Raw genomic sequence first — 25,194 nt, forward strand, 5'->3', positions numbered from 1 at the left:
CCCTTTTATAAAAAAATAGAGTCGACAACAATCTTTTTTTTTATCGATAACTACATTTTGATGTATGTATATATATATATAGACTGCATTTTGTATTCAATTGCAGTTAAATTTGCGCTTTTTTAAATATGATAAAAAATAATTTGTTTTACCTAGGTGCCTCCCTTTCAAAATTCCCTCCCACTTTTAATTTATCACTAAAACCCTTAGGGCACGTTTAGAAGAAAAAATATGTAATCAAAATGAAAAATCCAAATGGATTTTTGGACGCTTTCAAACTAGAGTAACTTTTTTGTTAACAGGGTTTTTCTGAAAAGTACACTTTTGATAGAAAACATTTCTCTATTAAGAGGTGGAGGAATGTTTTCTACAAAGAAAAAATTTATTTTTACACTGTCTACCACCCTTCTCACCACCCACCATCTCACCATCACCACCAGGTCCACCACCCTCCTCCTTTCTCTCATTTTTTCACATTTTCCCACTCAAACAAACAAAAAACTTTCTTTTGAAAAAATCCTCGTATCAAAAACTCTCATAGGCAAACTTTCTTTTCCTATGAGAGTTTTTCTCTCTTTTAAATGTGACGTTAGGGCATGTTTGAAAGCGAAAAAGGTTTTTGATAGGAAAAGAAAAAAAAATTATACGAGAAGTTTTGCAAAAGAAAAATTTTCAAAGAAAAATACAATGGGTAAATCTTTAAAAAATTAGAGAGAGGATGAGGGTGGTGGTGGTGGAGCTTATCTACCATCACTCTCTTTTGTTGGTACTCCTTGTACCCATGCCCAAACACCACCAGTACTCCTTGTATCTATACCCAGTTGGTACTCCTTGTGAGAAGAAGAAGAAGACATAGTGTTGAAACAATTATTGTTTCCCTCTTTTCCTATCCAATCAAGAGAGACGAGCACATTTATATACATTTATATTTATGTATTAAGGTGACAAGTTTACAGAATAATAGATAACGATTGATACATATAATTAAGGTAACAGTTGAAGACTATCGTTGGCATACTTTATCTGTTAAGAGACTATTGTTGGATGACGAGTTTGATGGCCCACACATAGAGCAAATCTCTCCTTTAATATTGGAAATAGTTAGAACTGTTTCCTGCAAACGCTTATCCTTATCATGCCCCCTCAAGCTCAGCGGGGGTTCAAACACGTTGAGCTTGACTCAGAGAGCAACAAAGTTGTTGGTAGGCAAGGGCTTGGTCAGACCATCAGCGAGCTGATCGTTGGAGCTGAGAAACTGCAATTGAAGATGACCTTTTTGAACATGATCATGAACAAAATGGAAATCAACCTTAACATGCTTTGTGTGAGCATGAAAGATAGGATTAGTAGCCAGATAAAGTGCACCAAGGTTATCACACCATAGACGAGGTGGAGCGGACACAGGAAAGTCGAGTTCCTCAAGTAAAGACTTGAGCCAAAGTAGCTCTACGACAACGGCGACAAAGGCTTTGTATTCTACCTCGGTACTAGACCGAGCCACTGTTTTCTGTTTACGAGACATCCAAGAGACGACATTTGAACCAAGCATGGTGACAAAGGCACCAGTGGACTTTCTATCATCCGGGCAGCTTGCTCAATCGACATCACTGAAGGCATGAAGATCAAGAGTGGAGGAAGGACAGAACCGAAGACAAAAATGAATGTTGCCTTTTACATAACGAAGGATTCATTTAACTGCTTCCCAATGTGAAAGAGAAGGTTGATGCATATATTGGCATACTTTACTAACAACAAAAGCGAGATCAAGCCGAGTGAAGTCAAGATATTGTAGGGTGCCAACGGTGCTGCGGTATAAGGTCACATATGGGAACATGGAGCTACTATCCTTAGATAATTTTGTAGAAGAACTCACGGGAGTAGTTGTTGGTTTGGCGTCGACCATTCGAGTGTGCTTGAGAAGGGACAAGGCATAGTTGCGCTGACTTAGAACGAGCCCAGTAGAATCAAGGAGAACCTCAATGCCAAGAAAATATGCCAAACGTCCAAGATCTTTAACAGAAAGGTGCAACCAAGATCTTTAATAATGTGATTGATATGATGTATGGAAGTGCCAGTGATGATGATGTCATCAACATAAACAAGGATATATACGCGCACAACAAATAATTTAAATATAAACAGAGATGCATCCGATTGAGAGCAAGAAAACCCTTGTCTATCAAAAACCTACTAAGGTGATAATACCAGGCCCGGGGAGCCTGTTTCAGACCACAAATAGCTTGATTGAGCTTGCATACATGCTGAGGAAATAAAGGATTTTCATATCCTTGAGGTTGAGTCATGTAGACAGATTCTGATAAAAATCCATTAAGAAAAGCATTATTGAAGTCAAGTTGTCGTAGAACCCATTTGAATGATAGTCAGGTTGATGACCGGGCTGAAGGTCTCATGATAATCCAGACCTGCTTCTTGATGATATCCTTTGGCTACCAGCCTGGCCTTGTAGCGGGCAATGGTGCCATCTGCATTGTGTTTTGTGCGATATACCCATTTAGACCCGGCAATATTATAGTTTGGAATGTTGGGAACAAGGGTCCAAGTATGATTGTGAACAAGAGCTTGATATTTCAAGTCCATGGTTGCACGCCAATGAGGAGAACTCACTGCTTGTTTATAAGTTGTAGGTTCAGGTTCAAGCAAGGCTGAACTAAAACACATTAAGTTCAAAGGATGTTTGGTACAATGAAACACCTTGGGTTTAAGGGATCCAGTCATAGAACGGGTGATCATAGGATGCACATGAGTAGGGTATGGATTGGGTATAGGTGTAGGAGTAGAGATGGTTGCAGATGCTCTGTCTGGTTGGGGAGATACAGGGGGTTCACGCTAGGTTGAAACGAGATTGGGTGATTTGATTTAAGTAAAAGAAAGATAGTCACTAGGGTTATTGGGTAATGACAACATAGGTGAAATTGAACTACATCAACAGGAGGTTCATCGGGTAAGCTTGGTGACTCAGGTTGAGAGGAAGACAATAAGAATGCTGGACTTTGCACATGACTATTCGAGTCTTGGTCTGGTGGGACTACGGGTAACACAAGTCCCCACTGACTAAGATCAGGTTCTGGCATGCGTGGAGAGGAGAGTTGTGAGGCAGCACATTCATCAAAAAATACATGGCGGGAGATGTAGATCCGACCAGTGGTTTGATCATAGGATACATACCCCTTATGCCGAGTTCCATAACCCAAAAGAATACACTATTTGGTTTTTGGTTGAAACTTTGTAGAAGTGTAAGGGGTTAACAACGGATAACAAGTGGTTCCAAAAACACGCAAATGAGAGTAATCTGGAACAGAATTAAAGAGCTTTTCATATGAAGATTTTTTACCAATCACCTGAGTAGGCAAACAATTTATCACATAAATAGTTGTGTGAAAAGCATCAACCCAAAAGTGATACGATAGTTTTGCATCATGAAGCAAGCTGAGCCCGGTCTCTACTACATGACGATGCTTTCGCTCCACAAGACCATTCTGTTCAGGTGTATGAGGGCAAGAAAATCGATGAAGTATTCCATTACTTTTGTAGAAAATTTTCAAAAGAATGCCCAGTAAACTCTCCTCCATTATCAGACTGGAAGATTTTGATATCAACACCCAATTGTTTTTCAATAATAAATTTAAACTTCACAAAGCACTCATGCACATCTGATCTATTGTTTATAGGAAATAGCCAAGAAAACTGGGAAAATTCATCGACTAATAACAAATAGAACTTAAAACCTTCTCGAGATGTAATGGGTGTTGGGCCCCATACATCAGCATGAATGATCTCAAGAGGTCGACTTGTATAAGTTACTGAAGGCTGAAATGGCAACTTGTGTGCTTTTCCCACCATGCAATGTTCACACAATCTATTGTGATTTCTAATGTTTTTTACTGCAATAAGCTTATTTGAATTAAGAAAAAATAATAATTTTCTTGCTTGCATGACATAGCCGTTTGTCCCAATCTTCATAAGATGTATGACATTGAGAGAGATCGGCCATCCACGCAGCACCAAGATTTTAAACTTTAATTGGGTAGAGACCCATGCTGTTTTTTTGTCCCCGAAGCCAAACTTGCCCTGTCTGCCGATCCTTAACACAGAATCCAGATGGAGAGAATTCAAATACACAGTCATTTTCGGAGGTAAACTTTCCCACAGAGATAAGATTATTGGCAATGGAGGGAACATGGAAAACATTTTTAAGGTGAAACATATAAGTTTTTGTGACTAATGACAGATCGCCTGTATTTGAAACAGGTAGAAAGGGACCATTTCCTAGCATAATACCTTCACCACCTTGATAAGAGGTTTTATTTGTCACCGGCTGGTCGTCCATTGTGATGTGATTGGTTGCACCGGTGTCTGGGTACCAGTAATCCTCACTTGTTTGTTGCGGAGACATTGCTGAGAAGGCTTTGGGAATGTCATAGCAAATTTTAGTTGTATGGTCCTTTCTACCACAATATTGACAGACCAGTGGAGGTTTAGAAGAGTTAGAGTCAGTATTATTTGAACTAATCATATTGTTGTGACCGGATCCTGCATTACTTCTGGTTAAAGAATTTTGACTATACTGCTGATTGTTCCAGCCTTGTTCTCTTCCGCGACCTCGGTAAGAGCTTCTGCCTCGGCCTCTTCCACGAAATGCATTGAAAGTTACTTGAGTAGACTCAGTAATTTCAGGTTGCTTGGGATGCAACAGTAGCACTCATTTTTCCTGATTAATCAAGAGATCATATATATCGGAAATGTAAGATCTGCAAAAATTGAACCCGTAGTAATCGTGGTGATGAAGCTTTCGTATTCAGATGGTAACCCATTGAGAGTTATTTGAATCAGATCTTCACAATTCACAGTATGACCTGCAATGGCAAGAGTGTGAGCTAAAAAATTAATTTTTCTCTAGGTAGGCCACCATCTCCATGCTTTCCTTTTTGATGAAGTTTAAGTCTTTCTTTAGCATCATGATTCTCAGAGGAGACTGAGAATCATATGCTTTCTTCAACGAAACCCAGGCTTCTTTGGCTGTACTTGCCCTCAATATTTGTCTAAGGACGGATTCTGAAACAGTAGCTTTAATCCAGGACAACACTAGCTGATCTGCTTGAGGCCACGACAGAAAGTCTGGATTGGCATCCTGTTTTCCTTCAATTCTAATAAATAAACTACGATGGAGTCAGGCTTGAGCCATCAACATGCTTAAGCAAGTTTTGGCTCAACATGACATATTCAAGTTGACTTATCCATAGTAAGTAATTGTCTCTATTCAGTTTCACAGAGACCAAGCTAGCAATCACATTCCACTGGGTTGATGATGCCATAGAAACACTATCACAGAAATCACAATGGATCTGATACTATGAGAAGAATAAGAATACACAGTGTTGAAACAATTCTCGTTTCCCTCTTTTCCTATCCAATCAAGAGGGACAAGCACATTTATATACATTTATATTTCTGTATTAAGGTGACAAGTTTACAGAATCATAGATAAGGATTGATACAGATAATTAAGGTAACAGTTGAAGACTATCGTTGGCATACTTTATTTGTTAAGAGACTACTATTGGATGATGAGTTTGATGGCCCGCACATAGAGCAAATCTCTCCTTTAATATTGGAAACAATTAGAATTTTTTTCTGCAAATGATTATCCTTATCACCTTGTACCCACTCCCAAACATTGCCTCCCTCGTGTGCAAGGTATGGCCCTTGGCAATCCCTGCTATTGGCCAAATACAAGGTCCGTTGAAGAGGATGGGGTTGTAGTTTAGACCCATCCTGGTGGCCTACCACCATCTTCATGGTTGGTCGTCAGCTAATGAGTCACCCGACCCTTGTCCACTTTCTCTATCTTCATCCCCTTTTATCGTTCACCATAGGTGGCAGCAACCACTGCCCACAACATGCTGAGATTCTGTCGGTGGGTGGTCACTGGCATCCCATGATCGACTGATGGTGGTGCTGGTGGTGGCGCAGGTAAGATGGATAAATGGTGGTGGTGGTGAGATGGGTGGTGGGGAGTATAAGAGTCGTTTTTTTTTTCATATGAAACATTTTTCTATCCTCTCGAGGAATGTTTCCTATAACAAATGTACTTTCTAGAAAAAATATCTCAGAGAGAACGTTTCTCTTGTTTAGGAGTCAAAAAATCCTATCGGATCTTTCATTATACATCTTTTCCTATGTCTTTCTCGAGTACTTTTGAAAGTGAGAAAGATGTAGGAAAAGTAATTTTTATACTGAAAGACGTACATATTTTTTTATCATATTAAACAAATAGAGCATTTTTTTAAGTATAATTTTTTATAAGAAACATTCCTCTACCTAGGGCATGGAGGAATGTTTCCTACCAAAATAAAAGTTAAGTTAACATCATCTTTCCACCACCACCACCCACTACCAATGTTGCTATTGTTGTTCATCTTCCAACCCCATCTCACCACCACCACCATTGTCACTGTTTCAAAATGAGGAACCCCGTTCATGTTGATGCACTCTTTTTAGGCCTGCACAACCAGCCCAAACTCACCATTCTTGCTCATATAGAACACCTAACTCATAAGTGTTTTTGCATTCAGGAAACACCCTTTGCCCTCAATTCCCTATGGACCTTCTTGCCCTCTTTAAGCATCCCTTTATTGCAGTAGCAAGTGAGGGGAAAGTTATAACAAAGGGCATCCAACTTGATTCCAAGGTGACCCATTTCATCAAACACCGCTAGAACCTCCTTTGGTGTTCCCTGATGAGCAGGATGCATGTTTTTTTACATGAAAGACTGTCAAATCGATTAAAGAATGACCTTGTTTATGCATAAGATCCCAAATTTGTTGGTCCTCTCGGCATCATTCTTCTTATATAAGTTGTTGAGAATTGCTATGTAAATCACATCGGTGATCTCGATTCCCTTGTTCTCTATTTCCTATAAGAGGGTGAAGTCCCTCTTCGTTGAACCCATATCGCCAAGGGCTTTTGCGAGGATCTCGTAGAAAGCGTTGTCTGGCGAGACCTTGGGGTAATAAGAGGGGATGCAGAGGAAGAGCTTTGACACCTTTGTGAGTTGCACCTCCTCGATGCATGCAACGAGGAGGGTCATGAAGGAGAGGCAAACAAAAAAATTATTTTATTTTTCTCATGTTACATAAACAAGTGAAATTTTTTATTTTAAAATATGATAATATCAAAACTTCTTATATGCAAAATTTTATTTTCATATGGGATTTTTCCTTGCTTTCAAACATGCCCTTAAATGGTGCATTGAGGTATTTGTATGAATGATTGTATTTAGGTATCTAATGATCTCAAGTTGACGCAATAACTTCTATATGAATCTCACAAATCTCGATATACCATTCACCCAGGTAGTACAAAGATGTTCAAAGACCTTCAACAAAAGTATTGGTGGAATGACATAAAGAAAAATGTCATCGTTTATGTTTTCAAGTGTCTAACTTGCCAACAAGTCAAGATCAAGCATTAGAAACCTAGTGGTCTAATGCAATCTATTAAGACCCCTCAATAGAGATGGGAGTACATAAATATGAATTTTATTGTGGGGCTACAAATAACTCATCGTCAACACGATGTCATATGAGTAATCATGGATAGATTGACTGAATCAACATATTTCTTACCTACCCGAGTTATGCAAAGCCTTAAAACTCTTGCAGAACTTTATATAATGGAGGTGGTTTGTTTGTGTGGTTTACCTGTTTTGATCATATCTAATTATGACACTCATCTTACTTCACGATTTTGAAGCCAAATTAAGCATGATTTGGGCATAAAGTTAAAGTTTAACATAACTTTTCTCCCTCAGACGGATGATTAATATGAGATGATCATTCAGACCCTCCAGGATATGCTTTGAGCTTATGCCTTGGATTGGAAAAGCGATTGTGATAGTCACGTGATTCTTGCAAAGTTTGCATATAATAATAATTATCATGCGATAATTATCATGACACCAGATGCGACACTCTATGAGAAGTTATGTAGATCAATCATTTAGTGGGATAATATTGACATTAGAAGTGTAGACTCACCTATTGCAGTTCAACACTACATTGATCAGGTTCAGATTATTCATGATCGTTTATATACAACACATAGTTGTCAAAAGAGCTACGTTGATCGTCATTGCAAAGAGCTTACCTTTGAAGTAAATGACTCTATGTTCATCAAGAATTCTCATACTAAGAGCATATTTCATTTTGTCAAAAAAGGATAGACTCAATCCAAGATATGTCAATTGTTTAAAAAACTTGAAAAGGATTGGCAATGCAGCTTATAACATGAATTTACTACCATCCCAGTACTCACACTTGATAGAAGAGCAAAGCATAGTGTTGTCAATGGTGTAAGGTCAATCATAACTAGGGGTGGCAATCGGGTCGGGTTGGCGTGTTAGCATACCTCAACCCGAACCCGAACCCGACCCGTTTATTAAACGGGTCGACTGTGGCAAACACGAACCCGACCCGTTTAATAAACGGGTAACTCGACACGACCCGCCAACCCATTTAATAAATGGGTTGGGTCGGGTAAACGGGTTTTCAGGTTGGCGGGTTGACGGATTGGGTTGGCAGGTAGTCAGGTTGGCGGGTCGGGTTGACGGGTTGGTGGGTTGGCAGACGGGTTGGCGGGTCGGGTTGGCGGGTTGACCCACCCGCCTAACCCGTTTATTAAACGGGTTGGCGGGTTGGCATACCCCCAACCCGAACCTGACCTGTTTAATAAACGGGTTACGCGGGTCGACCCGTTTATTAAATGGGTTGGCTTAAGCCCAACCCGAACCCGCCTAAGAGGCGGGTTGGCGGGTCGTGTCAGAAATTGCCACCCCTAATCATAACCCAACTCCCACATGCATCTTCAAACTTTAAAAACCTGTTGTTATTAATAAAAATAATGAATTTAGTTCTTCATAGGATATGCAAACACCTCATCAACAACTCAAGGTGCATTCAAAACACTCAAGTCGGGGTTGTATAGTGCTTTTTTGTTTCAATGCCTAATCTAACAAGCAAAGTTAAAACTAGCAAGTTGTCACCATGCAATAAAAAACATCTAATCCAATAAAAGGCCATGGGGCTGTTAAGAACTCACAACCATTTATCTAAATCACCAACAAAGAAGTCTAGTTGTTGATCCAATCTAATATGCAACACTATCTCTATCAAGAGGCAGGTGTGTTATGCGTCAATCAAATATTTCATAAGCCAAGTCAAATTGTTTGTGTTTTTGCTGGTTGCTCGAATTCTGTTGAGACATAGAGTCTGACAGAGTTATCTTCTCCGTTCTCCTTATAGTTTGCTTTTGTTTTTCTTTATGAATCAAATCATAAGTCAGATATGAAGGTGAAAGCAATAGGCAGAGTTGGAGACCCATGAGGCTCGAGTTGTTGCCAAGTTCGTAATCTCAAACTAGGGGTGGCAAAATCTGACCCTATCCGCCAACCCGCTTCTTAGCCGGGTTAGGGTTTGGCTTAAACGGGTTTGTGTGATAAACGGGTCGACCCACCTAACCCGTTTACTAAATGGGTCATGTTTGTGTTAGGGGTATGCAAACCCGTTTAATAAACGGGTTAGGCGGGCGGGTCAACCCGTTTACACGAACCCGTCAACCCGCAACCCGTTTATATATATATATATATATATATATATATATATATATATATATATATATATATGTATATATATTAACTTATCTAACCCTAACTCCTAACTTTACACTTTAGTCACCCACCTAACTCCTTCCTACCCAGCTGCAGTCGAGAGCCCGAGACCTCTCCTCTCCACTTCGTTGCCATCACTGCACAGGCGCACACCACCACCCTCTTCTCTCCTCCCTCTTGTTCCTCCTCTTGGTTTGGCACCCAAGCAAAGCAAGCCCAATGTTTCGTCTCTCCCGCTGAAGGCACCTCATTTTTTGATAAATGGGTCGTGTTCGTGTCAGGTCACCGTGTTGTGTCGGGTTACCCGTTTAATAAACGAGTCGTGTTTGCCACATCCATTCGTATTGAGGTATTCTGACCCGCCAACCCATTAACCCGACCCGCCAACCCGCCGACCAGACCCGATTGCCAGCCCTAATCTCAACCTCTTACAATATTGTTCTCTTCGGCATAAAAGGAAAATGCATTCCTTTATTGCTTTCGGGACTGCTTTTCACATATAAGCATCATGCACTAACCTACTATTATCCCCTTTATTTAACTGATTGAATTGATGTTTAACGCCCTTGTATTTTCTATTGAGAATGTTTGATAGTAATTACGAGTGTGCTTTTGAATGGCCTCATGATCATTATAAGCTTAATGCTCTTGCTCATCACTAATTTTAGCGATCAGGCTCCTCTTCCTATTGTACTGTACTACAATATTGAAGAATTTGGTATTATTATCACACTCTGTTAGCCATATTATGAGTGATTTTTTGTCGTAAGAAAAAAAAATTTGTTTCATATGTAACTCCACTAAGTGTCTTATTGCATTCTCAATGGCTGCTAGATTTTGCTTTAATGGGCACAATTGATGATTGTAGTAGCACTTGCACTTGGGGACTTGTCCTCACCTCAGCTTGATAAAGATCTTGAAGAGATTCATAAAAGCCTCTTTATTCTCCACTCAAATACAAGGCTTTAGTGTATTGAATTTGATAGAGAGATTAAGCACTGACCAGCATGGTTGGGTATAGAACAACTATTATGGACCACTTCTTTGAGGGCGTGTTTGGAAGAAAAAAAAATGTAGGAAAAGTGATGCAAAATGAAAAAACTGTATGGATTTCCCGACCCTTCCAAACATGAGAAGCTTTTTCACCGAGAGAGTTTTTCTAAAAGGTACAATTTTTGATAGTAAACATTTCTCTCAGAGGTGGATGAATGTTTCCTACAAAGTGAAATATATTTTTTTAATAATCCCCACCACACACCACCACCCTCCTCCTCCTCCACTCTCTCATTTTTTCTAATATTTTTCCACTATTTTTTCTCATGCTACACAAACCAGCTCCCAAACGCTCAAACAGATGGATTTGGTTCGGATATGAATGTAGCCCCAAGATAAAGTACTGACACAATTCCAAAGCTAAAAAACCTAATCCGGATCTTATACTGAGTCCAATATCCTATAACTATATATTGGATCGGATCTGAGGTCCGACAGAATCCGGCCCATCTGCACCGGTAACCCGCACCCAGGCAGCCTGTACATTTGCAACGTACAGAGAGAAGCAGACGCGCCAACTCTCTCTCTCTAGGGTTTGTGGGGGACGATGGCGGGAGAGCGAACGCCTCCGTACCCGCTGCGATGGGCTCCGTCGCCGGCACGGACAACCCAGCCGGAGAATCCTGCGCGATCCCAGACCACCCACGACGAGGTGCGAAACCCTAACCTCTCTTTCCTTCCCTATCCTGCTTCTCATAGGGTTCCCGATCGAGGGTGTTTCTTGCTCGCTGCGTTGTTCAGGTGAGGACCATCCTCATATCGGGTCTCCCCGAGGGTGTGAAGGAGCGGGAGCTCCAGAACCTGCTGCGGTTTCTGCCGGGCTACGAGGCCTCCCATATCGACTCCAAGGGCGAGCAGCCCACGGGCTTCGCCCTCTTCTCCACTCCTCAGCTTGCGATGGCCGCCCAAGACTCCCTTAAGGTACGCTGGACCGATTCCGAGCTTCCCCGTTCGATGCGTTCCGCTGTTGATCGCCCCGTCGCTTCTGATTCTTGATTGAGCATTTTGCTCCTCCTGTAAACTCTGGTTAATTGCGCGAGGATGTGTGTCGGATTATCGTTTATATGTTAGGGCTTAGTGTTGCAGCCAAGTCGCCGCTAATCTGGTTGCTGAATTCGAGTTCAAAGACGCTGAATCAATTCAAGAAACCGATGGAACGTACCTTATATGCAATTGCACACGAATAATCTACAATGAGTCATTGGGGTTGTATTTTGTGGATTTGGTTAGTCTACGTTTGTTTGTTCGTATATCTGATTATTTCAGTTGTGAGAATGAGGATATTGAAAAACAACCTATTTGTTGAAAGGCCAATTGTTAGATATTCTGTCCAAATTTACGCTCTAGTCTTGCCCATATTCTCACTGGGTCATTGGTGTTTGTGTTGGAAAAAAACTTTCATATAGATGAGCAAGTTTCGGGGGAACTAGGTTTTCTGCGATTTGTTTTTTTTTTTCTATTAGTTTGTATAAATGGCTACAGCATTGCGAGATTTCACTTTTTTCGATATGTTTATAGTGTTACAACGTGTACCATGTGCTAGATCATATGACTCTAAATGATGGTCGTATTGCTAAGAGTCTAATAATTGAACAATTATATTTTCCTTGTGTTGTATGTGTCAGGACATGGTTTTCGATAATGAGACAAAGTCAGTTTTGCATACTGAGATGGCAAAGAAGGATCTATTTTTGAAGAGAGGTATGTTATCAAAATTCAACTTTATTGCTTTATTTGGAGAGTTTCTTCAGCTCTATGGAACATCTGGTTCAAATAACTTTTTGCTTTTTGGGGTTTGTTGAATTTGAAAGCTAGCTAGCTTGCCAAGTAGAACTGCTCTTGAGAAAACATATCATAATTATTAAGTGGATATTCGTGTATGTACATGTTTTTGTTATTGCTCTTGTGATGTGAAAATGGCTTATGAGAAGATGGATAAGAAATGAGTGCTTCTTGGCTAACCTTTTTGGGGTTTTCACGGGATGACTTTTGTTAATTTAGAAACTGTAGAGAGGAGGATAAATTGTATGGCAATATTAAATGAACTTATTGAGAATTTTAACTTTGAAGAGACAAAGATTAGATAAGATTTTTTTTTTTGGGGGAACATTTTGAACTTATTTAGTCTAGCTTTTATCTGTAACAGTAATATGCACATGCTCCCTGATGTGCACATACCATCATCGTTGTTGTTTATTTTGTTGATAAGCTTCTCTCATCCACATGAGATTTGCCGTGTTAAGTCCTGTTGTACTTATTCATTTATGTCTCAGCCTGAAGCTCAAGTCCCTTTATAATTTTCCTGCTTCTCACTGCCTCCAGCCAAGTTGTAATACTGAAGAGTTGTCTCCCTCCTCTGTACTTTTGTGTATGCATGGGGTTACTTGTTTCACATGTATGCATGCTGTGTGTGTGAATGCACATGATGTGTGCTTGCGTGTATGAGACACAGAGAAATAGTGGGCTTCCTTTTTTTTACCTTGTTTCTTGCTGCAAAAGTTGTTCGAATGCTGACTTTTTGGACACTGTGCAGTCAATTATTGCTGGTATAGTAGACCTAGGTTTTTAATAAGTTTAGAGCAAGATAAATAGCCCAAAGAACACTTGCAGGTGAAAAATCCTGAGATATGATTTTGATAAAAACTGAGTGTTTTGACCTATGGTCATTCAACTGATTCTCCTTTTTTGAAATTGCTTCCACTCCCTATAGCACTTCTTGTGTGACATTGACAACTTGGATGCTCTGGTCTGGTACTGCTTTGGTCTATGCTCCTGGTGGTCATAATTTGGTCATGTAAGCTAGGGTAGAAAGAGTTTTCTTGGTTACATCAGAGTTTTTTCATCCTATTGGAATCTTTGAGTTTTGAAGAATCAGTTTTGGAGTGTTGGGGACTTTGGTCTTACCGTAAGCCGTGAACTTTGTCTTCAACTTTTTTTTTTTAAGCAGAAATGTTGGCTGTTAACTCCATCTAAACAAATAAGTTTTTGTTGGACAAATACTTCTCTTGGTGGACGTGTAAATATCTTTTTTTGAGTTCCCTCCTTTTGATTATGTTAGGGGCTATGTCACATGGGTGCGGGTGCGGGTGTGCGGCACTTTCAAAAAACTTGGGTGCAAGGGTGCCGCAAAAACATAAAAAATGATATATATAAAGTCCAAAAGTTGGACATAAATGACACTAGGTGCGTTGACCACACCCAGGGTCAGGTTGACCGACACCGGGTGCTGCACGCGCATCCGCGTCGCATTGACGCGGGTGCGGCACCTAGTTGGCCGAGTCCCTGTGACATAGGTTAAGGGGTGTTCGTTTCACCCCACTTCATGTGAAAGAGGCCCTCTTTCAGAGGAAAGTGTGCCTCTTTCTCGCCAGGGTTGAAACAGACATTCCTACGAGAATTCGGTAGTGGGACACATCGATTAAATAGCAGCTATCCATTTTCTAGTCAAAATCAAGTCACACCTCCTCCCCTGGGGAAATTTCTTTTCTGTAAATTCAGATCTGCACCACCAGAGAAGAGAAGGAGAGGAAGAGATAGAGAAGAAGAAAGAAGGGTTGCACAAACCCATTGCACAATTTCCCAATGTGCGGCATGTGGGGGATTTCCTTTTAATAAAGTATAACTGATTTGGTATAAGTACAAGATTACCCCTTACATTAAATATACAACACAATATTTAACTAAGGGGTAAAACATGAATCATAGAATATTATAAAAGACATGAAGGGCCGTGAATCTGGATGACTTGATGACATGAATATGGATCCAGACGTGGACCTGGATCCAGATCCATTATAATGTCTCATTAGCCTCCCTCATGTTGTATATGGTGAGAATCATGGACAACTTGCTTTTCTAGTATCAAAATTGATGTTTGCTCAATTCTTTTGTGAACATGTCTGCCGCTTTTTCTTTTGTCCCAATAAATTTGGCTTCAATTCCACCATTTTCTCTCTCATGATGAAATGATGGTCTCCCTCAATATACTTTGTCCTTCCATGCTAAATTGGATTAAGAGAAATCTTAACCACACTTTGATTATCACAGAATAAAATGGAACTCAGTATTTGCTGATTCAAATCACTCAACAAGTATATAATCCAGGTTACTTCTGATGAAGCTACAACTATGGCTCGGTCCTCAACTTCTATACTATAACGGGCAACTGCTTTTTGTTTCTGATTGCTTCACGAAACAAGATTTCTTCCAATAAAAATACAATACCATGAAATTGACCTTCATTCATTTGGATCTCCAAACCAATCTGCATATGAGAAAGTTATTACAATAAGCATATCTTCATTTCTATTGCTTTTCTTATAGCAATGTCCATCTCCAAGGGTACCTTTTAAATATTTAAGAATTATTTTAACAACTTCAACATGAGTTGTTCGTGGACAATGCATGGATTGTGAAACTTGATTCACAACTTAAACAACATATGTCGAGTGAATGTAAGGTATTAGAGCATACCTACAACACTTATGTATTCAGTAGGATCATCATATACTTCTCCCTCATTGCAACTAAGTTTTTGATGCAATGAGTTGGGTGCTAACAATGGTTTGCAATCCTTCCAGCCTTAACTTGTGCTGAGTCAATATTAGTGTCCTTTCCCCTATCAGCCTCCACTCCTAGGAAGTATTTCAACCTCCCTAGGACTTTCATTTTGAATTTGTGACTCAAGACTTCCTTAACTTTAGCAATGTGTTCCTTTAAATTTTCTGCAACTATTATGTCATCTACATAATTTAACAATGTGGTTATCCAGCCTTCACCTTTATAAATAAAGAGTGAGTGATCAAGATGAGATCTATAGAAACCATGCTTTTGGATTTCAAAGGAAAAACTTTTGAACCACGATCTGGAGGCGTGTTCTAGGCCATATATTGCCCTATTCAGCTTGCATACATAACTGCTGAAGTCTTTCTCACTTTACCCTTGTGGTTGCTCCATATAAACTTCCTCTTTGAGATCTCCATGAAAAAATGTATTTTTAACGTCTAATTGATTTAAAATCCAGGCATGATCTACAACGAGGGAAAGGATGATTCAAATTGTTCTCATCTTCACCATTGAACTAAAATTTTTCTCATAATCCAGCTCATGTTCCTGAGTGAACCCCTTCGCTACAAGCCGAGTTTTATATCTTTCTATGCTGCTATCTGGTTTATACTTGATTTTAATACCCATTTTGATCCAACAACATTCTTATCTAAAGGCCTTCGAACAATGTCTCATGTTTGACATTCATACAAAGCTTTCATCTCCTCATTCATGACTTCAATTCATCTATTGGATTTGGATGGTTGGTTGTATGCTTTGGGTTCCTCTTGTCCTGAAACAATAATAAGAAATGCTTGATGTTCTATGTTAAAGTTCTCATAGCTCACTCATTTCTCAATAGGATGTCAAATCTTACCAGATCTCGTTGTTATTTGAATCGTTTGATCATCCTGAGATGCTGAATTTTTCTGCTGTAAGTTAATGTCAGGAGTCTCTCTATTTCTGCGGCTATACACAAGCCCTTTGAATCTGCCATCTCTGGAGCCATGCTGCTGTCTTGTTGCCCTGTATTATGCTGTCCCTGAATTTCATACTCTTCACTTACAATTTCTTCATTGTGCTGCTCGCTGAATGTATTGAGTTCCATTCATAATAGACTGTCACTTCCATGGCTGATAGACTTGAAGTGGTTGAGGCTGAATCCCTTGGTGATTGCTGTCCTTGGGCTCAAAACTCAACTCATCGAAGGCAACATTCCTTGAAATTCGAATGCACAAGTTCTCAATATCATAACATCTATACCCTTTATAATTGTCAGCATATTCAACAAATTTGCAAAGATATGCTTTCTTATCAAACTTGTTTCTCAAAAAGGCATTAATGTGAACATAACAATTACATCCATATGCTTCCAAGAAATCATAATCATGATACTTTCCAAACAACTCATAATGTGGTGATTTGTCCTGAAGTATTTTCATAGGCATGTTGATGATGTGAATTGCGGTATGGAAAGCTTCTGTCCAAAGCGATAAAGGAACATGCCCTTCATGCATCATGGCTAGAGCACTTTCAACAATGTGCCTATACTTTCTCTCAACAAGTTCATTTTGCTGAGGCGTCCGGTGACAAGATACTCTTCGATTGATCCCATTTTCCTTGAGGTAAATAAAATCATTCGAAGAGTATTTACCCCCACCATCACACTGAAAGTTGTGAATAGGGAGAGAAAAATGATTATGAATCAAAGCATAAGTTTTTAAAGATTTAAAAAACCTCATGTTTGTGTTTCATGAAATATATTCAGGTATACTATGAGTAATTATCAATAAAAGTAACATCATATCAACTCCCCAAAGAAGCATTGGGAGATGATCCCCATACATTGAAATGAACAATTTCAAATAACTTGGAAGCTCTTTTATTACAACAACAAACAACAACAACTACGCCTTCATCCCAAAACAATTGGGGTCAGCGATATGAACCAAAAAAGAAATTCATTTTGGGTCTTCCACATGAATCCTTTTCCTCCAATCATTTCTATCCAATGCCACGTCCTCGGTGAGGTTCAAAGCATTCATATCCTTTCCTATCATCTCCATCCAAGTCTTTCTCGGCCTACCCCGATCTCTTTTAACTAATATATTTTCCCATTTCTCCAACCTTCTAACTGGAGCATCATTAGGCCTTCGCCGAATATGTCCAAACCACCGTAAACGATTCTCTCGCATCTTACTTTCAATGGGTGCAACACCTACCTTCTTACGTATCTCCTCGTTCCGAATCTTATCTTTTATTGTATTTCCACACATCCATCTAAGCATCCGCATCTCAGCTACACTTATTTTTTGAATATGATGTCTCTTGGTAGCCCAACATTCCGTACCATATAGTAAAGCGGGTCTAATAGTCGTCTTATAAAACTTTTCCTTCAACCGCAATGGCATTCTACGATCGCACAACACTCCAGTTGCACTTTTCCATTTCATCCACCCAACCTTTATCCTATGATTTGCATCTCCATCAATTTCTCCATACTTTTGAATAATGGATCCCAAATATTTGAAATAATCATTCACCGGTATTTCTTGCTCACCAAGCTTCACTACACTCTCATCTCTATTTCGTTGCTTACTAAATCGACATTCCATGTATTCTGTCTTACTCTTACTCAACTTAAAACCTCTAGCTTCCAATGTCTGTCTCCATAATTCTAACTTAGCATTAACCCCAGCTCTAGACTCATCAATCAAAACAATATCATCAGCAAACAACATACACCACGGTACATTTTCTTGAATTGATCTCGTAAGCTCATCCATCACTATCGCAAATAGGAAAGGGCTTAAAGCAGATCCTTGATGTAACCCAACCGTTATCGGAAAATTGGTTGTCACCCCTCCACAAGTGCAGACATTGGTTACTACTCCTTCATACATATCTTTAATTATACTAATGTACTTGAGAGAAACACCTTTCTTCATCATTGTCCACCAGAGAACGTCCCTAGGTACTCTATCGTATGCCTTCTCTAAATCAATAAAAACCATATGCAAATCTTTGTTCCTCTCTCTATATCTTTCAATAAGTTGTCTAAGAAGATGTATAGCTTCCATAGTTGATCTTCCAGGCATAAAACCAAATTGATTCTCCGATATCGTGACAACCTTCCTCAACCTAGACTCAATCACCCTCTCCCAAAGTTTCATAGTATGACTCATGAGTTTTATACCCCGATAGTTTGTGCAATCTTGTATATCACCCTTATTCTTATATAAAGGCACCAAAGTACTCTTCCTCCACTCATTAGGCATCTTATTTGTTCGCCAAATCAAATTAAAAAGATTTGTCAACCATTCTAAACCTTTCTCTCCCAAGCATTTCCAAGCCTCGATAGGTATACCATCTGGGCCAACTGCCCTTCTTGATTTCATTTTCTTCAAAGCCTCTGCAATTTCTTTCTTTTGAATCTTGTGCATGAAGTCACGATTTATCTCATGAAAAGGAATGGAGAAGTCTCCAAGATCCTGAGCATGACTATCATTAAATAGCTTATCAAAATAATCTTTCCATCTCTCCTTAATCTCCTCATCTTTGACTAAAACCCTTTGCGTTTCATCTTTGATACATCTAACCATACCCAGATTCTTCGATTTCCTATCTTTCATCTTTGCAAGCCTATAAATATCCTTCTCGCCTTCTTTGGAAGCTCTTTTATTAATGGAAGAAAAATGTAATACATGACTCTTAGACATCTGACAACTTGGACAAACATGACTATCCTACTCTTGACTCAAACTCAACTTTGGAATCAAATTGCTAGAAACAAGCTTTTCAATAAAAGCTTTATTACAATGTGCAAGACGACTGTGCCAGACACATGACTTATTTGACTAAGACTTATTAATGAAGCAATAAGGAGAACTTGTAGAATCTTCGACGAACTTGTTCTTGACTTCTACATATGGATCTTCTTTAAAAAGGTGCATGTTTCTTCGTCTATCTCCTTCAACGAACGTCCTCATCATGTGAAGATCCTTCACATAAACAAAATGAGTAAGAATAACACACGAATTGGTATCATCAAGTTTAGAAACAAAGACAAGGTTTTTTTTTTTTAATGTTGGAAACAAAAAAGACATTGGATAACTGAAAACTAGAATTAGACTTAAGAATAAAAACTTTTTCAGTGTGTGATGGGGTGGTGAGTACCATCTCCAATGATAACCCTATCTTTTCCAAAATAAGGGATCAAGTTCTTGAATTTACCTTCGTCCCAGATGATATGATTTGTTGCTCCTCTGTCTACATACTGAACTCTCTGATCGTTTTGCTTGAAATTCAGCCTTGCAATGGCAACCAATAAAAGTTGCTTATCCACTGATAACTGTGACTCTGCTCCTGATCCTCCTGGCTTATTTTTTTGAGGTTTTCCCTACATGCTTGCCTCAGTGTTGTACTTCAAATCATCCTTGAACTAGCTGTTGGCTTTGACACACTTTTTGCAGATAAAACAAGTAGGGACCTTTTTACCTTGATTGGCGAAGGGAAGAATGTTTGGAAGAAGAAATAGTCCATGACCTCCTTGGTTTTCTGAACGTCCACATCCTCGTCCTTATTGCATGCCTCCTCAACCTCTTTCATATTGCATTCTAGAAATAAGAACATTATGGCTCTCTGCTGCAACTGAAGAGCTTTCTGTTGTGCCAGATAAATTCATCTCAAACTGAAGTAGTTTGGGACGCACTGCTTCAAAGGAGAGCAACAAAAGAAATCATGACAAGGTGGTGTAGAGAACATTATACTCTAGCCCAAGCCCATTGAGAGCCTGCTACACTTTATCCTGACCCGAAATCTCACACCCAACCATGGCAAGTTGGTCAGTGATCTCTTTCATCTTGTTAATGTACTTCATAATTGTCATGGAGCCCTTTTTGAGATTATGAAATTCTCTCTTTAAAAATATGATTCTCGCTTCTGAGACCTCAGAATATGTTTGCTACCAGTTTGGCCTAGAGTTCCATAGCGGTGTAGTCATTATTAATGCATATCAAAACTTCTTGAGATAATGTGGATGTGATGTAAGCAACAAGTGCTTGATTACGTTTCATCCAGAGTATGTAATTTGGATTCTGAATGTGAGATGCTGGAACAACAACCCTTTTTTCTTCATTTTCTTCCCGTAAAATAAATTCTGGTGGTATCTTTACCGACCCATCTTGGTAACTCGAAAGATCTTGACTATGAATGAAAGGAATAATTTGTCTTTTTCCAGGTAAAAAAATTAGAATTTGTTAATTTTCCAGATACAAGTTGATTGAGGAAACTAATAGAGAGCGAAAAAAAAATCCATTAGGAAGCAAGAAAGAGGAATAATGTGATAATGCATGAAATGCATATCATTTTATCATACATTCATGCATTTAATGTTGTTTTATGGCTTAAGTATCCATGTTTGTGATGTTTTTGGTGCAAAGAGGTTTCAGTTAGAAGTTTGCTTGAAACCGAGTTAAAATGAGAGAGATAGAGCTATTTCAAGGTCATGGGATTAGTTTTCGAGGAGATTTGGATCCAGATCTGACCCAAAGCCTTCACCATGGACCTTGGATCAGATTCATACTCGAACCATCCAAGATTCAAAGATTTAAGGTGAGAAAAGATTGAATTACCCTCAAAGATGCCGCCTAGAGGTAACTTGCAAATTTTAATAAGTTGAAGGTGGTTCTTGAAAATAGCCTGAACTAAGGGCTGTTTTAGGAAATAGGGTAAATTTTTTATATAAAGAGAAAGCTACAACAACCCTAAAACTTGTCCCGTAGCCTTGGAAGCCATGCCATCCTCTTTTCTTCTTCACGTTTTCTTCTTCCTCTTTTCTTCTCTATCATTTTTCTCTTCTTTTCTTCCTTTTCTTTTTGGTTTTCTCCGTGATTCTTTTCACGTTCTTCGCGTTCTCTTTATTATTCTTGCTGTATTTTGTATCTAATCGCTGCATGTACAATCTTTTGAAGCTTTAAATCGGATTTGGCGTGAAAACACCAATTACCTTCATTGCCGGCGGCCGAGAATCCCGTCTAGCAACCGCTGACCATCCTTTCTTCTCCATCGATCTTCCCTTTTGTAGACTTAGCTCCGGGACATGTGTAGCAAAATGATATCAACGTTGCAGCAAGAGGAAAACGTGGGTATGCAGTTTGAAGAAAGGTGAACCGCTCTCTTCTTTCTAAAACTCGTCGGATAGCCCTTGAGGTAAGTCTTCTCACCCACTGCTTGTAGTTAGGTATAAAATAGATTTAAGTAGATTTAGTGTATAGTTTTTTGTTAGTTTATTAAATTGATTTATTCATTAAGTTGTTTTTCAGTTTTTTTTAGAATTTTTAATGAGATTAAACTGATTAGAATTAACGTAGAATAGATTAATTGAATAACATCAATCGACGTTAGCGTGTCCTGCGGTTTTGACGTGTCATAGTTAATTTCGGTCGTTTATTAATTTTAATTCTATATTAGTTAGATTAAAATTTATTTTCATCTTGCTGTTTTGCATTAGATTCTGTCATTATCATCATTTTTAGGATTAATTTAGTCGATATTGGTCGAGTTCTTGTTCACGTTAGCGGTAGGTGATTATATCGTGTGGTTTAGTTTCTTTTTGTATTTTTAATTAATTTTCAGCATTTTGTCATCAAGTTAGTGATTATTTCTTAGTTTAGAATTGATTTTAGTCTAGTCGGCATTCTGATTAGTATTTAATTAGATTGAATTGCATTGTTTTAATTAATTTTTAATTGCTTTATCATTAAGAATAGAAATCGGTAAAGTGAATTTCACGTTTTAGCTCGTCATTTCATGTGAGTTTTTGTAGAGTTTCGTAAAGGAACAAGGCAAACACGTAACTAGAGGATATTGGCTAGGTCTATGCCAAATTTGAGGAGATTCTGATCTGTTTTGACCCTGCCCATCTTCTGTCCAAAGTTGACAGGTCTTGCCGAGTTTGGGTTTTCTTTATTTGCAAATCGGGTAGAATAATTTAGTTTTTTTTATTATTTTCGGGTGTTGCTTTATGTTATTCAATATATTAGTGTTAGTTATGTCTGATCCATGTGTGTGCGTTGATTTTTGTCAAGAAAAACAAAGGTGTTTTTATTTAGTGTTCTTTTTAGTTGTGACCGGTAGTATAATCTTTTTGTTTTTGTTTTAGTTTTTGAGTAGTGTTAAATTAGATAGATTTATTATTGATTATTTGATTTCCTTTTAGTAGTTCTCAAATTTAGTTAGCTTTTTTTTTCATTGCTAGTCCCGCGGGCTTCCTGGTTATTTTAATAATAGTCTTGTTAGTATAGGTATAGTTGTGCTATTTTGTTTTGCAGGTATTTTCTCTTAGAAGTTGCTACTTGCGGAGGAGGATATCTATCATTGCCTCTTTAATTGAGCCCGAAGAGAGAGAGAGTCCCGAGCTTAGTTTAAGATTTGCCTTCAGTTTAATCGTGTTTACTTTTATCACATTGTAATTGCAGAAATAGTGTAATGCTTTTATTTTCTTTTGAAGTGTTAATAAAGTGAGGTTTTCAAGTGAAATATTATGTCTTATTATTTGGTGTACAGTTCTTGTTTTAAAATAACCGTTTGCAAAAATCGCACCATAATGCATCTTAGAAACCTTTTAAGAAGGATTTCATGATTTTCAAGAAGACAATAATTGTAGGAAAAGATGCTTTCTTTCTCAAACAGGTTGCTGCTGATAACAGTTCAGAACTGAAAATATACTTCAGAAAATCAGTCCTTAACGATACACAGATCTGCACATTTTTTGCAGATCAGGAAACAATAACTGAATTAAAGATATGAACAGCAGTCAAGGGTATCAACGGGAAGAGGAAATAGGGTATCAATGAGAAAGTCAAATACGCTGCAAGAATCACAGCGTTACAAAGATGTTATGCAGAAAAACTTCCAGATTAGAGGTCTAGCAAGATCAAATGAAGAAGAAATCCAGGCACAAGGTTTGGTTTAGGGTTTTTCAAGAAAGGGAAACCAAAAAAGAAGAAAGTCAAGAATGAAGATGGGAAAAGGAAGTAGCCAAGACTTTTAGAACTCACCTTGATGAATAAATCAGGACCGAACCTGCTATGATACCATGTAAATTCAGATCTGCACCACCAGAGAAGAGGAGAAGGAGATGAAGAGATAGAGAAGAAAAAGGACTGCACAAATCCACTGCACGATTCCCCATTTTTGGGCATGTGGGGGATTTCCTTTTAATAAAGTATAACTGATTTGATACAAGTACAAGATTACCCCTTACATTAATATACAACACAATATTTAACTAAGGGACAAAACAGGAAACACACAATATTATAAAAGACATGAAAGGTCATGAATCTGGATGACTTGATGACGTGAATCTGGATCCAGATCCATTATCACGTTTCATTATTTTCATCCAAAGTCCCCCTTTCATAGCAAAAGGCATTCCATCATGGTGCCTTGTAACAAACACCCCATTATGGTGCTGACAGTATTTGGGGTTTCATCGATTCAGTTTGTCTGTTGAATGAATTGGTTTATTGTAAGATCACCACCAAGTTTCTACCCGCCGGGATCAATATGTTGATGGTTCTGAATAAGATTTTATGGGTTTACTCAATCTGACATAGTTGGATCAACTGGAGATTAGTTGGGTGGGCCTGTGGATCTTGATACAAAATCTAACCCAATTAGTTCTATAAAATTTCAAATTGAACTGCACCTGATTCAAGCATGCCCCATGACTTCCATCTCAAAAACACAAGCACAAAAGCACATACATGCACACACACATATAGACTCTTGCATAATCCAAAATGTCCATCTTCAAATCTAAATAGAGCCAGCCTGTTATAGGCTCATTCTGTCTGGGACCTGTATATGTTATAAACCTGTCCCAACATAGATATGGCTGGTTATGGACTCAACCTGATATGGATCCAGGCATGTTTGACCCAATTACAGTGATACTGATGTTTTCTTGTGGTAATGGGGTTGCCAAAGTGTGAAGACCTAATATGCTAGGGTGAGATCATTTGAACTAAAAGGATATTTTGGTGTGCCTGGAATTGTGGGTTGTGGTTTGCTGCCCAAAGTTAGAGAACTAAGTAACTGTGGGTCTGATGACCTGCGTGATGGTGGAATTTATGTCTCGAGCTTTGCGTTGGATCTGATTTAAATTGGTGTGGTCTTGGGTCGAAATCTGAGCCCAGTTACAAGTTTGATCAAGGGGAATCAAAGTTGCAATTTATCATTTTTGTCCTCAGCTACTCTTGCTCATGGTGAGTTTCAAAAATGCATATTAAAATTCTTCATGATCTATGGCTTCTCCTTTTTGCAGACAGATTTTTGTCTGTATTTCAATTTCCACGGCATTTTTCCATTGGTTGTCCTGTACTCATGTAGGCTTCCCTTCCCTTCACCAGATAGCCCTACTTTTATTGGTAAATGAAGATGTCTTAACTAGTTTTTTGGTTATTTTTTCAGTCTGCATGATTATTTACTGTTCTTTGATACGTAATTGTGATCTCATTGGTCTTTACAATTTCTGTTTAACACCTAATTTATTGGAGTTTGCTTGGGTTTCAAGCTAAATGGATACATGTGGAATATCACCATAAACTCACATGATGATTAGCCTGTCTGTTTTGGTGTGTGTGTGTGTGTGTGTGTAAGGGTGTGTTTTTAATGCTTGTCCATGATTAGATGGAGCAACAAAACATATGTTCTGTCTATTCTGTAATAACTGTACTACGCCCAACATTTGTTTCAATTGGACAAAAAGTTGTGTTCTTTGTGCCTGGTGTTTGATTTTTACGCTGTGCATACAACTTGGATACATATGGATAATGGGTCGGATAACTTCATTTTGGATTGTATGACTCGATCGGCACAACCATACGAGTGTTTTAACATGTTTA

The 25,194-nt window shown here is 38.7% G+C and overlaps 1 protein-coding gene across 2 annotated transcripts in view; it reads left to right on the plus strand.

The window, feature by feature from the left end:
* The first annotated feature begins 11,255 nt into the window (after positions 1 to 11,255).
* Positions 11,256 to 25,194, plus strand: part of LOC149841964 (uncharacterized) — a 31,366-nt gene continuing 17,427 nt past the window's right edge. For both annotated transcript variants that reach the window (XM_089998807.1, XM_089998806.1), the window contains exons 1-3: positions 11,256 to 11,390; positions 11,480 to 11,659; positions 12,364 to 12,439. In XM_089998807.1, coding sequence (XP_089854933.1) covers positions 11,286 to 11,390; positions 11,480 to 11,659; positions 12,364 to 12,439 — 361 coding nt within the window. In that variant the 5' untranslated portion in view covers positions 11,256 to 11,285. The remainder of the gene's footprint in view (positions 11,391 to 11,479; positions 11,660 to 12,363; positions 12,440 to 25,194) is intronic.

The sequence above is a fragment of the Nuphar pumila genome, chromosome 3 (genome assembly GCF_984573655.1).
Source record: "Nuphar pumila chromosome 3, dmNupPumi1.hap1.1, whole genome shotgun sequence".
Classification (NCBI taxonomy): domain Eukaryota; kingdom Viridiplantae; phylum Streptophyta; class Magnoliopsida; order Nymphaeales; family Nymphaeaceae; genus Nuphar; species Nuphar pumila.